Genomic DNA, 13237 nt, shown 5'->3' with positions numbered 1-13237 from the left:
TCATCTTGAACTTTCTGATTCTCCAGGCACTATATGAGGAAAATCTTCGAGCGGGTCTTAGATTTTCCATCTTTTCCTTCATTTTTGAGTTTTCTAGTTCTATAAGATTGCTTTTTGTTCTGTGTCCCCAAATTTCTTTAGATATATTATAGGGTTCCTTGTTCTCTACTCTCGGACAGGAGTCCGACCTTCGATTCCTCTCTTTTGAGCTCTCTTTGTATTAAAAAAAACATTCATACACTGACCGATTGTATATCTCCTCCTAGAGGGGTGCTACTTCCCTAGTTTCTGATGCTCCCTCATCCATTCATGATTGGAAGAGCCATTTTTTTTTGTTTCCTGTGCTTCAATAGATGACTAGGGGCTTCTGGACTAGGGTCGGACTGAAGCTTTATCTTGGAAGCCCATAGAGTTGAGTGCTGAGGAAAAGAGAAGATTTAGAGATCTCTTGGATCGCAACACTCCTCATCTGGATGAGCTTTTGCCGACGAATCTCTTTTTTGATAGAGCTTTCCTCCAGCGACCCAGAAGTGAGTGGGATTGTCCATGCTTTTTCTCTTCTCATTCTTTTTTTTAAATATATGTACATATAAGCATAGTTCTTCCATCCGACATTTATTGAACAATCGTAGAAATGAAACCCTCGGCAAAGAATATTGCAAAGTTGAAGGCATCTCTTCTATAGAAGAGGAAGACTCAGACCGTCGGAATCAAGAGAAAGAAAAAGCCAAAATCTGCTTAACTCAGCCAAGAGCTTACCACTGTCGACCAAGTAGTCTCTTTCGGAGTCAGAGCAGTTTTAGCGACATCTGCACCTACTCCAACCCTGACTGTCGACTCTCGAGAAGGGATCATCGAGCAACCCCAGCCTTTTTAGACCTCTGCTCAGGTCAAGTCTTCTAAAGAGGCTGACGATGATGAAGCTCTTTCCAACGATATTCCGAAGGATCTATTTTTCAAGACTGAAAGGCCATCAAGAAAATTGTTGAGAACTCCATAATTCTAGCAGAGTTGGAGCAGATGGACAGGATGAGCATTTTCAGTCTGAAAAATTATCTTCGACTGTGGGTCACCAGGTGTAACATCTATTGTATCACCCCTCCTCCTTTTTTAATCATCATATTGCTTTTAACTCAGTCGATTTAAAATACAGCTGCTCCATATTCTCATCAATTTGTTGGACTGCTCAACCAGAGAGGCTCAGGCATGGGAGGCTAAGAAGAGAGTCAGAATGGACACCCAGATAGCTAGGCCAAAAATTGAAGAACTAGAGGCTAAGGCCAAGAATCTCCAAAGGACTCTTGGATAGGTGGAGTCCAATCTGCCCTCACCCTGGAGAAGAAAAAAGAGGCAAAGAGAAGGACTGTGGAGCGCATTCAAGATGCCAAGCGCTCCTCAATCAAGAAATTCAAGGCATCACCTATCTTTGCTGAGGGGATGACTTGAGCGATGGAGACATTTAAGGCATCTGCAGAATACCACAACAGCCATGTGGCCTTTAGTGAAAAGATTTTTCACCAGGCTCACAAAGAAGGTTGGGTCGACTGTCGGAAGTCAATAGAGAAGGAGTATTTGGAGCTTGATCTCACCTTCTTGGACTATGAAGATGAAGATGAAGAGGACGAGAAAGTTCATATTATCTCTGAGCTCTCTGTTTCTGAGGAGGAGAATGTTGTTGAGCCACCCTCCTCTTTAATTGCTGATGCAGGTCTCTTCGAGCCTCCTTTGAATACAACTCTCCAAGAAAAGATCGATGATTGAATGCTTGTACTTTTTATCCTCTTCCTCTATCTGTGCAGCTTGTTTCTGGTTGACGTCGAAAAATTAAGAAGCACAGTGCTGGAGCAACCTGCAAAAAAGTTCGGATCGGAGGATTGTACTCTGATGAAGATCTTTCGATGCTCCAGTCAGAATGCATAAACAGAGAAGCAGAGTTTTAGTTCTCTGAGATGGTTACTTATCTGGGTCCTCAGAGTTTGAGTATTTATAGAGGAGACGGCTGTGTAACTATTTTTGGTAGACAGACTGGCCAAATCTGATGCGATTATTTGGTTGTGATTCTCAAGATCAGACGGTTATGCCAGAAATGATTCTTAGGATCAAGCGATTACATCGAAAATGATTCTTAGGATCAGACGGTTATGTCCAAATAGTATTGACAGCTATGGCCAGTTGGCACTTATCCTTTGAATCTATGCCTAATCAATCTGCTTTCGAGGAGAGATTGGAGAGTGTAGCATGCCAACTAGGAGTTGGAACTGATAATTTTTTGACCAAAGACTCGGACTAAGAATATGTCGATGAGAGATCGGATAGAATAACCTCCGACCATGAGTCGGGACAGATACTTGCCGACCAGAGGTCTAGCAAACCGTAACAATTAGGCTGCTTGAAGGGTGCTGATATGGATCCAATGGGTCACAATGGGCTTGAATCTTCATACATCACCGGCCCATTCTAAATTACTCCTAACAGGTCCATACCCTCAGACGTTGGTAATCTGAAAAATATTGAAAAGCTCAATCTCTCTCACAACAAATTATCTGGCAAGCTACCTGGCACCATTGGTGAATGCCAGATCTTGGAAAGCCTCCATATGGAATTCAGCTTACTTGAAGGAGAAATTCCTTACTCTTTTGTCAACTTAAAAGGGCTTCAGGAGCTTGATCTTTCACACAACTTATTATCTGGTCATATACCGATCTACCTTGATGGATTTATTTACCTACAGTCTTTGAATCTATCTTTCAACAATTTTGAGGGTGACGTGTCAAAAGATGGGATATTCAGCAATATGAGTGCGATTTCACTCAGTGAAATGATGGACTTTGTGGTGGAATTCCTAAACTACACTTGCCAACCTGCTCTATTGAAATCCGTGGGAAAAGGCATAAATCTTTTGCACTCGAGGCAATCATTGTTTCAGTTGCCGGTGTGGTTTTCTGTTTGATTATACTACTATGCTTCTTTGTTGCTTGTAAATGGATACCAAAGTCTAGAATGAAATCACTCTCTATATTTTAGTTGAGAGATGTGCATGTGAAATTGTCTTATGATGAGCTTTCTCAAGCTACTAATGGATTCTCTTCAGCTAATTTGATAGGCGCAGGAAATTGGTTCGGTCTATAAAGGAATAATTATGGATCATGGTAATGAACAAACTGTTGCTGTGAAGGTGCTTAACCTCCAATGGTATGGAGCTTCTAGGAGTTTTTATGGCAGAATGCAAAGCCCTGAGAAACATCTGACATCGAAACCTCATCAAGATCTTCACTTTGTGCTCAAGTATAGATCACCATGGTAATGATTTTAAAGCTTTAGTTTTCGAATTCATGCCTAATGGGAGTCTAGAGGAGTGGTTGCATCCAAATGCATGTGAGGATCATCAATCTAGGAGTCTAAGCCTCTAAAGTTGTCAATGAAAGAATGAGGGGTTCAAAATAAAATAATATTATATTTTTGAAGATACTCAAAGGCTCAAAATGCTCATTGTTGCATTACAAAATGACTCCATGATATTCATAGCCACTAGAAAAATTTACTAGACACAATACATCACTAAATAAGCATTTATAACTCTTCTTCCCAAGGGTCACATCCATATTCTGAGATTAACACATAATTACTCATGCATCTTCTAGATAATGGGAGTTTCTATATGACTCTTAGACTCCCAAAACTCTTAGACTTCCAGCACTAATAATAGTACAATTAAGTTTATTTACTAACACCCCCTCTTAAACTTAATTGTATTCTATCCTTCATGCCAAGTAAGTTATTGAGCTTGTGAAAATGATTTATTGCAAGTAGCTTGGTGAAGATATCGACAACTTGATCATGAGTCTTCGCATTAGTTAACTCCACATTCTTTTTTTTTTACATGCTCCCTTATGAAATAAAAATGGATGTTGATATGCTTACTTCTTTTATGAGAGACCGGATTCTTTGCTAATGCTATTGCCGACTTGCTATCCACATATATCTTAGTAACATCAATTTGAGAGAAATAGATATCTTATAACAATCTTCTAAGCTATATTGCATGGTAAATACATGAAGATGCCACAACATATTCCACCTCACAAGTAGAAAGAGTCACAATAGCTTGCTTCTTAGAAAGCCAAATGAATGTCATATCATCCATGTAGAAAATAAATCCAATTGTACTCTTTCTATCATCCGAATCTCCTCCCCAATCACTATCCAAATAACCAAAAAGTCAAAAATCATAAGAAAGAGAATACATTAATCCATGAGATATAGTACCTCAGATGTAACGAAGAACTCTTTTTGTAGCCTTTCAATATGTAGATTTTGATTTTTCCATAAAATGACTTAATAAGCCAACTCCATATAGAATATCCAATCTTGTGATGTGAGGTATCTTAAGCTTCCAACTAAGCTTTTATAAAAAGTAGGATCCATTACCTTGTCTTCTTCAAATTTTGATAGTTTGACTCCACAATTAACAGGGGTGCTTATTGGCTTACAATCTTTCATCTTAAATCTCTTAAGAATCTTCTTTGCATATGCTTCTTGAGAAATGAAGATGCCTTCATTGTTTTGCTTGACCTCTAATTAAGTTGAGAAAATATGACATAAGCTCCAAATCTGTCATCTCAAACTCTAGGGTTATAGCTTGCTTGAATTCTTCAAACATTTGATGATTGCTTTCTGTAAAAATAAGATCATCTACATACAAAGAAACAAACAATATATCTTCATTCTTCTTCTTTACATATAAGGTATGCTCATATGGACATTGCATAAGTCATTAGCTTTGAAGTATGGATCAATTCTACTATTCCATGCTTTAAGTGCTTGTTTTAAGCCATAGAGCACCTTCTTCAACTTTAAGACTTTTTCTTCATGATCCTTCTTCACATATCCTTTGGGTTGATTCACATAGATTTCTTCTTTTAAAATTTCATTCAAAAAAACTGATTTAATATCCATTTGAAGAATTGGCCATTTGAGTTGTGTTACAATAGAGATGAGTAATCTTATAGTTTCTAGGTGAGTAACTGGGGCAAACACTTCTTCATAGTCAATACCGGCTTGTTGCTTGTAGCCTTTAGCTACCAATCTTGTTTTGTACTTCTCTATATGTCCTTGAGCATTCTTCTTCTTTTTGTAAACTCATTTAACATTGATGGATTTATAACCTTTGGAGAGAGTAGTAAGTTTTCAAGCATCATTTTTCTCTATTGCTTTGATTTCCTCATCCATGGTGACTTTCCAAATCTTATCTTGTATTACTTCTTCAAAAAAATATTTTCATTGTTAGCCAAAAGACAAATGAGATTAAGTTCGTTTATTATCTCATATAGCTCTTGCAAACTCCTTGTCTTCCTTTGCATTGGACTATCATCCAAAGGAGGTGATACTCTAGAATGTGAAGATGAAGGTGGTGAAGAAACTTCAAAATGCACCTTTGATTCTTTCTCTTCTTCTTCTTTCTCTTCATAAAATAGCTCTTTGTTTGATTGTCAACTCTACATACCATCTTCATGAAACTCCACATCTCTACTAATATGAATTCTTTTAGTTTTGGATCAAAGAGTTGTAAGCTTTAGATCGAGCATCATACCCGATAAAGATAAATTTTTTACTCTTATCTTCAAGTTTATTCTTCTTTGGTCTGGGGTATGAGCATAGGCGATACTCCCGAAAATCTTCAAGTGTGAGATACTAGGTTGTCTTCTACTGCATGTCTCTTATGGAGTTATGTCTTTTAGGCTCTTGGTAGGACATCGATTAAGCAAGTAGACCGCACAATTTACGGCCTCCATCCAAAATTTTTTTGGCATGACCTTCGTCTTTAGCATACTTTGAACCATATTAAGAATGGTCCGATTCTTTCTCTCTGCCACTCCATTTTGTTGGGATAAATAGGATGCCATCAAGAGTCATCGAATGCCATGCTCCTCACAAAAATATTCGAACTCTTTGAGTGTGAATTTGCCTCCATGATTGGATTGCAAGACCTTGATGTAGTGGTCATATTCTTTTTCCACTATAGCTTTGAACTTCTTGAATGTGAAAAATACTTCAGACTTCTCCTTCAAAAAATACATCCAAGCTTTTCTACTAAAATCATCAATAAAGGTTAGAAAATAACGATGCTCTCCAAAAGATGTTGGAGAAATTGGCCCATATATATCGGTGTGGATGAATTCAAATGACTTCTTTGCATGATCGGAAGTTTTTTGGAAAAACTCTTCCTTGATTGCTTACTAAGAACACACCCTTCACAAAATTATTCTGGAAAGTCAATATGTGGTTAGCCCTTTATCATCTTCTTGCTTGATAGTTGCTTGAGGCCATCAAAGTGGAGATGACTAAACCTCAAGTGTCAAAGCCATGAGCAATCCTTCACACTTGCATTCAAACATTTAGTATTGACATGCTTGATGTTAAGCATGAACATTCTATTTTTTATCATTTGAATATGGGCTATCAAATTATTCTTTTGATCTCTCAAAAATGGACTTCTATTTTTCATATGCACATCACATCCTTTCTCCAAAAGTTGCTCCAAACTCAAAATATTATTCTTCATCTTCAGTATGTAATACATATTAGAGATAAATTTATGACTTTTATCTTTTAATTGAATAAAAATTTTATCTTTGCCCTTTACGTCTACTTTGGAGGAGTCACCAAAAGATACATGTCCATTCATCGATTCATCCAACTCTGTGAACATGTTCTTATAGCTACACATGTGATTACTTGCATTGGTGTCCAAGAACCATATATTTTGCTCACCGGTGTCATCTTCTTTGCAAGTAAGCAACAAGATTTCATCACTATCTTTTTCTCTTTTTTGCATAATGAGCCTTCTCTTCAACTTGGTTAGCATAATTATGCTAACAATCCAAAGTATAATGATCAAGTTTGTTGCAATTAAAATAACAAATTTTGAAATTGTCATACCTTCGGCCTCTAGATGAGCCTCCTTGTCCACATCCTTCTTTTGGACTTTGGTTTAACTCCTCTTAGTTATTGTAGCCTCTACATCCTCGACCGCATCCACAACCTCTTCATTGGCCACGGCCTTGTCCTCGGCCTTTTTGACTCCTTTCATTCTTGAAATCTTTTTTTTCTCCTTTAAAGAAACCTTGATTGAAGAACTGGCTCCAAAGGCTCTTGCCTCTTGTTGAATCTTTCTTCATGAGCTTGTAGGGAACCCATAAGCTCGTCTATAGTCATCTCTTTCAAATCCTTTAACTCCTTGATGACAACCATAATATAGTCGAATTTGACATCCAATGAGTATAGAATTTTCTCTATTACTCTGATGTCATCCATAGTTTCACTATTCCTCCTCAATTGATTGACAACGGCTAAGACTCTTATGAAATAATCCGAAACATATTTGGATTTCTTCATTTGTAGGGCTTCAAATTCACATCGAAGAGTTTGGAGGTGAACTTTCTTCACCTTCTCTACTCCTTTGTAAAAATTTTAGAGAATCTCTCATGCTTGCTTTAAAGTGGTTGCTGCCGCGATATTCTCAAAGACTGATTCATCTATAGATTGATAGATGAAATATAAGATTTTTTTATCCCTCTTCCAAGACATCCTTTGTTGATTAGTGAGAGCCTCTCCTTCTTTTGACTCTTAATAGCCTTTTTCTATCAGATCCCAAAGATCTTGAGATCCAAGTAGAGCCTTCATTTGCAAGCACCAATTTTCATAGTTTGTTTTGGTGAGACGAGGAAAGGAGGGTTGGAGGAGACTATTGGTGGATATTATTGGCTCTAATACCACTTTGAAGTTATCAATAAAAGAATGATGGATTTGAAATAAAATAATATTATATTTTTGAAGGTACTCAGAGGCTCAAAATGCTCATAGTTGTATTACAAAATGACCCCATGGGTATTTATAGCCACTAGAAAAACTTACTGGACATAATACATCACTAAATAAGCATTTATAACACTTCTTCCCAAGGGTCATATCTATATTTCGATATTAATACATAATTACTCATGCATCTTCTAGATAATAGGAGTTTCTATATGATTCTTAAACTCTCAAAACTCTTAGACTTCCAACACTAATAATAGTACAATTCAGTTTATTTACTAACAGCCTCATCCACAGGCCAGCTGAACATTGCCATCGACATTGCTTTTGCATTGGAGTATCTTCATCATCTCGGGACAATGCCAATTGTTCATTGTGATCTCAAGCCCAGCAATGTTCTTCTGGATAATGACTTGACTGCTCATGTGGGGGACTTTGGATTAGCAAGGTTTCTGGTACAAACACATGGTGAATCATCTCAGAGTTCAAGTAGCATAGTGGGAATTAGGGGAACTGTTGGTTACATCCCTCCAGGTTGGAATTTTATTTGCCCTCTCTCTCTCTCATGCTCAAAGACGTGCACCCATGCACCTATTGCTTAGGTTTAGGATCTTGGATAAGTTGCTCCCCATTACAAATGTTTTGTACAAATTTCAGTTCGAGTAGCCCCTGCCTAAGCATTGTATTCTTGGCTTGAAAGAGCGATATGCATTCCTTCGCACGGATCCACCATGGAATCTCCCACCGTGCTGCTCTTAATGCAATTTGAACCTATCATCCATCTACCTGTAGGGATCTCAAAGCGATGAGTGGATGATCCAATGGTGGATTCCCATGAAGGAAGATCAATCCTTCTTTCATGTGAAAGATACAACCCCAACCCAAACCTGCTGTTAATCGAGATTTGAGCCCATTGTGGCCACTCATGGAAATTCCATATTGTTGTTCGGAACTCTTTCCACGGTATCTTGCAACTTTCTAGAGTTGGTCATGGTCGCATCATGGTTCAAGGGGCTGGGCCAGAATCAGTCATTAGGTCCAATCCAGACCACACCCAATGCGAGGCATTCTTTTGGGCTCTGTTCATTATGTACCATAATCTCAGCCTTGGCCTATTTGGGTATCAATCAAGAGTAATTCTTTGTACACCACAACTGGTGTAGAAAAAATACACCATCCCATCTGATTAGGCTGTATAGCCATCACTTTTAAATATACATTTAATGTCTGCAGGTCTATTTTCTTATTTGAAATTTTTAATAATAAAAATATCCCTCTTCTTCTGAAAAATTAGGACCTCCCGCGGTCATATTATGACATCTTACAGTCAAATTATGACTTTTTGTACACATGATGTCATAAGGGAGGGCCATTTTCATCATTTAAAAAATTCATAACTTTTCAATGAGAAAAATGTTCTTCCATCTTTATGATTTCTAAAAAAAATTGTAATATTATGTATACAGAAAGTCATAATTTAACTACAGGATGTCATAATATGACTACAGGATATCATAATTTTTTCAAACGAGAATGAGAATTTTCGTCATTCAAAATTTTAAATGAAAAGTGAAACTACAGACATTAAATATGCTTTGAAAAGTGATGGCTATGTGTTCTAATGTGATTGAGTGGTGCACTCCATGTCAATTTTATTGCACCGCATGCAGTGCATAATGACTTTCTCATTAATCAATCTTTTCCTAGAAAATCTAGTTGCCAGCCTTCATGGGCCCAAAATCTAGCCTAGACCACTTTGTGCCTCTAATGGAGGGGCATGTGATGTGTTGAAGTGGAGTAATTTTTTGTGCATCATGTTTGGTGGAGAAAAAATACACTGCTTCATCAGATTGCAATACATAGCATAATTAATAAGGAGATAGACATTTAATGTAGCTCAAATTTTTTTTTCTTAAATTTTTTTGACCAAAATGCCTTTTCATATTGAATGCTATGAAATCTCATATAATGTTATGACCTCCTGTTACTTTTTCATAGGATGCAACAGGATGTCATATTATTATTATGATGTCCTATTAATTTTTATGATATTCCAGTAATTATTTATAAGATATAATAGAATATTATAGGATATAATATGATGTCATATTATTATTTTGACATTCTAAAAATTATTTACAGGATACATTAGGAAGTCATAGAGTGTAGTAGAATGTCATATTATTATTATAACATCCTGTTAGTTTTTATGGCATCCTGATAATTATTTATAGAATGTAATAGGATGTCATAAGTTTTATGATATTTCGATGTCATAGGATGCAACAGGATATTATAATTATATTATTATAACATCCTATTAGTTTTTATGACATTTTGAAAATTATTTACAAGATGCAATATGATGTCATAGAATATAGTAGGAGTTATAATATTATTATGATATCCTGCTACTTTTTAATTATGCCATCTCGATAATAATTTACAGGATGCAACAGGAGATTATAATATTATTATAATATCCTATTAGTTTTTATATTATCTCGATAATTATTTATAAGAGCAATAGGATGTTATAATATTATTATGACATCCTGTTAGTTTTTATAATATTTCGATAATTATTTACAAGATGCAATAGGATGTTATAAGAGACAACAGGATGTCATAATATTATTATGACATCATATTAGTTTTTATGATATTTTGATAATTATTTATAGGATGCAATAGGATGTCACATGATACAACAGAATGTCATAATTTTATTATAATATTCTATTAGTTTTTATGACATCCCAATGATTGTTTGCGGCATACAACAGGATATCATAGGATGCAACAGGATATAATCGGAGTGAAATAGAGTAAAAAGGAGAGAAAGGGCATTTTCGTTAAAAAAATTGAGAAAACAATTAAGCTACATTAAATACATGCCTCCACATTAATTAGGCTACGTAGCCTAATCCAATGAGCCGGTGCTTTTTTTTCTCCACCGGAGGTGGTGCACAAAAAATTTCTTGATCAAACTAATTCAATTGGGCCTAGATTGTTGATTTTGTGATTAGTTCTCTGTTATTTATCCGAATGCCAAGCTGATATGACTTGAATAACAGCAAATAACTAGCTAATTAAAATAAATATATGCCTTATTTATCTCTCCTCACTTCTGATGAAGCTCTCTAGTTTATCCCAATCTCCCTTCCATTAAAATCCTAATAGAAGTTCTTAGTAATTTTGAAAATTGACAATGAGCTTTATTTTCTAGGGGCAATTGAGGACCACCTAGGCCTATCAACTAAGTGAACATTCTTGCGATTGGTTCCGGAAGGGAATCAACTTTAATTTAAAGCTAAATAACCTAAGTTTGAACCAGCAAAACCTACACAAAAATAAAGTCAAATTGAGCTAACAATCAATTCAGCTTCAATGAGCTTCACTTGATAAGACTTGAATATAGTTACACTATCTATATTATATATAGATAATTTACTATCGGATTTAGCGTTATGTATCATTTTTTTACATTTGTTGAACCAGCTAAATATTATATTAAAAATAGGCTTGAACCAACTAGAGTTGATTTCAACTCGATGTAGGATTATTAAGCTGATCAATCAGGCTCATGTTCAACTCAGATCAAAATCTTAGACTGAACTTGGAGTAATCATAAACAAATCAAGCTTGATCTTAGTGTGCAAGCTCAAAATTAATTTTAGACCTACTTTAATCAGGTCCAAACACCCCAGATTACTTGGCCTTTCATTTTTGGTCCCTATTCACTCAAGAAGTGCTGCAGTCACCGGGCATTTTCTCTGTTTGGTTGATTTTATTTTATTTTATTTTTCCGATAGAGCATCTGGTATACTTATAACTCTGCTTGCTATGACGATATATGTCATTCAGTAGCAGGGGTTGATCCTTGTTAACCTCAAAATCTTCAATAGCTTTATCAAATGTTCAAATGCACTGCAGAGTATGGCATGGACAACCAAGCATCTACAGCTGGGGACGTGTACAGCTATGGAATTCTTCTGCTAGAAATTTTTACCGGAAAGCAGCCTACCGATGACAAATTTAAAGATGGCCTGAACCTTCATAAGTATGTTCAAATGGCCTTTTCAGAACAAGTTATGGACATCATAGACCACAGCTTGTTCTCAAGAGAGGTGCATGAGGAGTGTATAGCTTCAGTAATCAAATATGGCCTCCTCTGCTCAAAGGAATCACCAGAAGAGCAATTGGAGATGACAGAGGTTGCCAAGGAAATGGTGGCAATAAGGGATAAGTTTCCAAAGGGACTAAATCCATGACAAGCTCAAATAAATCAAAAAGACCCTTCCGAATTTTCTTTCTTTGTGCTCAAAAAGAGTTTCCCTCTTTTTTCTTTGCATGTGTGTGTGAGGGTGCATGCCTTTGCAGCCATCCATCAAAAATTAGAATAATGGTGTAATAAGATATTGAATATATTATATATAGAGCAAAGAGAATATGGAATTTTCTAGTAAAAATGCCTAGAGGACTACAGCCTTATGGACCGCAATTGTGGAATGAATGAGATTTGCCGGTAAGCAACCTGTTGCCCTCTTTCTTGAGATTTATTATTATTCCTGAGAAAATTTTGGGGTCTATTACTAGCCTAGAGCATTTTTATTACTGTTGAGGGGGTATTTCTCCCTTGGGCCGAAGACATGAGTCAGTGGCTAGATATGGGCTGTTGGTGGAAATGTGATCCAATCTTAGCTTTGGCTTGTGATGATCCTGAGGTCCGGACTATCGTCTTGAACAAAATTCTTAGGATCGATGATTTATGACTTCAGCATCAGGTTTACTCCTGTCCCCATGGCGACTGGCTTCTAATACAGACAGCAGATGGCAGAATACCTGAACATGCCGAGTTCTGACTTCGGGACCATTAGCATACATTGATCCTTATTTCGTTGGATGAGATTCAACTCGGTCACTTCTCCTCAGCATCTGCTTCCATCAAATTAGGTCAAACTCTCAATTAAAGAGATAGGGCCGATCCCACATACACTTTAATTCAAAATTCAAAACCGCCCATAACTTTCAGTTGGCTCTGAAATGAAAAAGGTAGGTGCAGTAACCACCCCATCAATTTCGACCGACAGTCTCACCATGTTGCAGCTGAATTGGCTCTATGATTTTTCTTGATGGTTTTATGACTTCAACCTACAAAAGGATCTACAGAGAACCTCCCAAAGTATGTAAGTATAATCTTTTCTATACTCTTCTTTTATTTTTCTATGATTTGACTTGAGTGTCGGAGGATCTCTGTCGGAGCCAACTTCCGTCAGAACTTGCTTACAGATTTTTTTCAGAAGGATGCGCCACCACTTCAGCCTTATCGACTATGGCACAGATTTCAGTAGCAACAAATTGGTGCTAGAAAAAAGATCCTGACCCAATTGTGAGAAAAAGCACCAAACACAGGTTA

The 13237-nt window shown here is 36.6% G+C and overlaps 1 protein-coding gene across 1 annotated transcript; it reads left to right on the top strand.

Moving 5' to 3' along the window:
• The first annotated feature begins 1449 nt into the window (after positions 1–1449).
• Positions 1450–12092, top strand: LOC109505598 (probable LRR receptor-like serine/threonine-protein kinase At3g47570). The gene is made up of 3 exons (XM_073253458.1): positions 1450–1708; positions 8104–8352; positions 11755–12092. Exons 1-3 carry the CDS (start codon positions 1450–1452, stop codon positions 12090–12092), a joined length of 846 nt encoding a protein of 281 aa, XP_073109559.1.
• Positions 12093–13237: the final 1145 nt, after the last annotated feature.

The sequence above is a fragment of the Elaeis guineensis genome, chromosome 3 (genome assembly GCF_000442705.2).
Source record: "Elaeis guineensis isolate ETL-2024a chromosome 3, EG11, whole genome shotgun sequence".
Lineage (NCBI taxonomy): Eukaryota > Viridiplantae > Streptophyta > Magnoliopsida > Arecales > Arecaceae > Elaeis > Elaeis guineensis.
The sequence above is the reverse complement of the archived record's forward strand: the minus strand, read 5'-3'. Positions and strand labels throughout refer to the sequence as shown.

What these genes read in the sequence shown, in the direction of transcription:
- LOC109505598 (XM_073253458.1), top strand. Translation starts at nt 1,450, where the DNA reads ATGGAGACATTTAAGGCATCTGCAGAATACCACAACAGCCATGTGGCC. An exon ending in CTCTTTAATTGCTGATGCAG is followed by an intron (nt 1,709 to 8,103) that starts GTCTCTTCGAGC and finishes ATTTACTAACAG; the next exon opens with CCTCATCCACAGGCCAGCTG. An exon ending in TGTTGGTTACATCCCTCCAG is followed by an intron (nt 8,353 to 11,754) that starts GTTGGAATTTTA and finishes AATGCACTGCAG; the next exon opens with AGTATGGCATGGACAACCAA.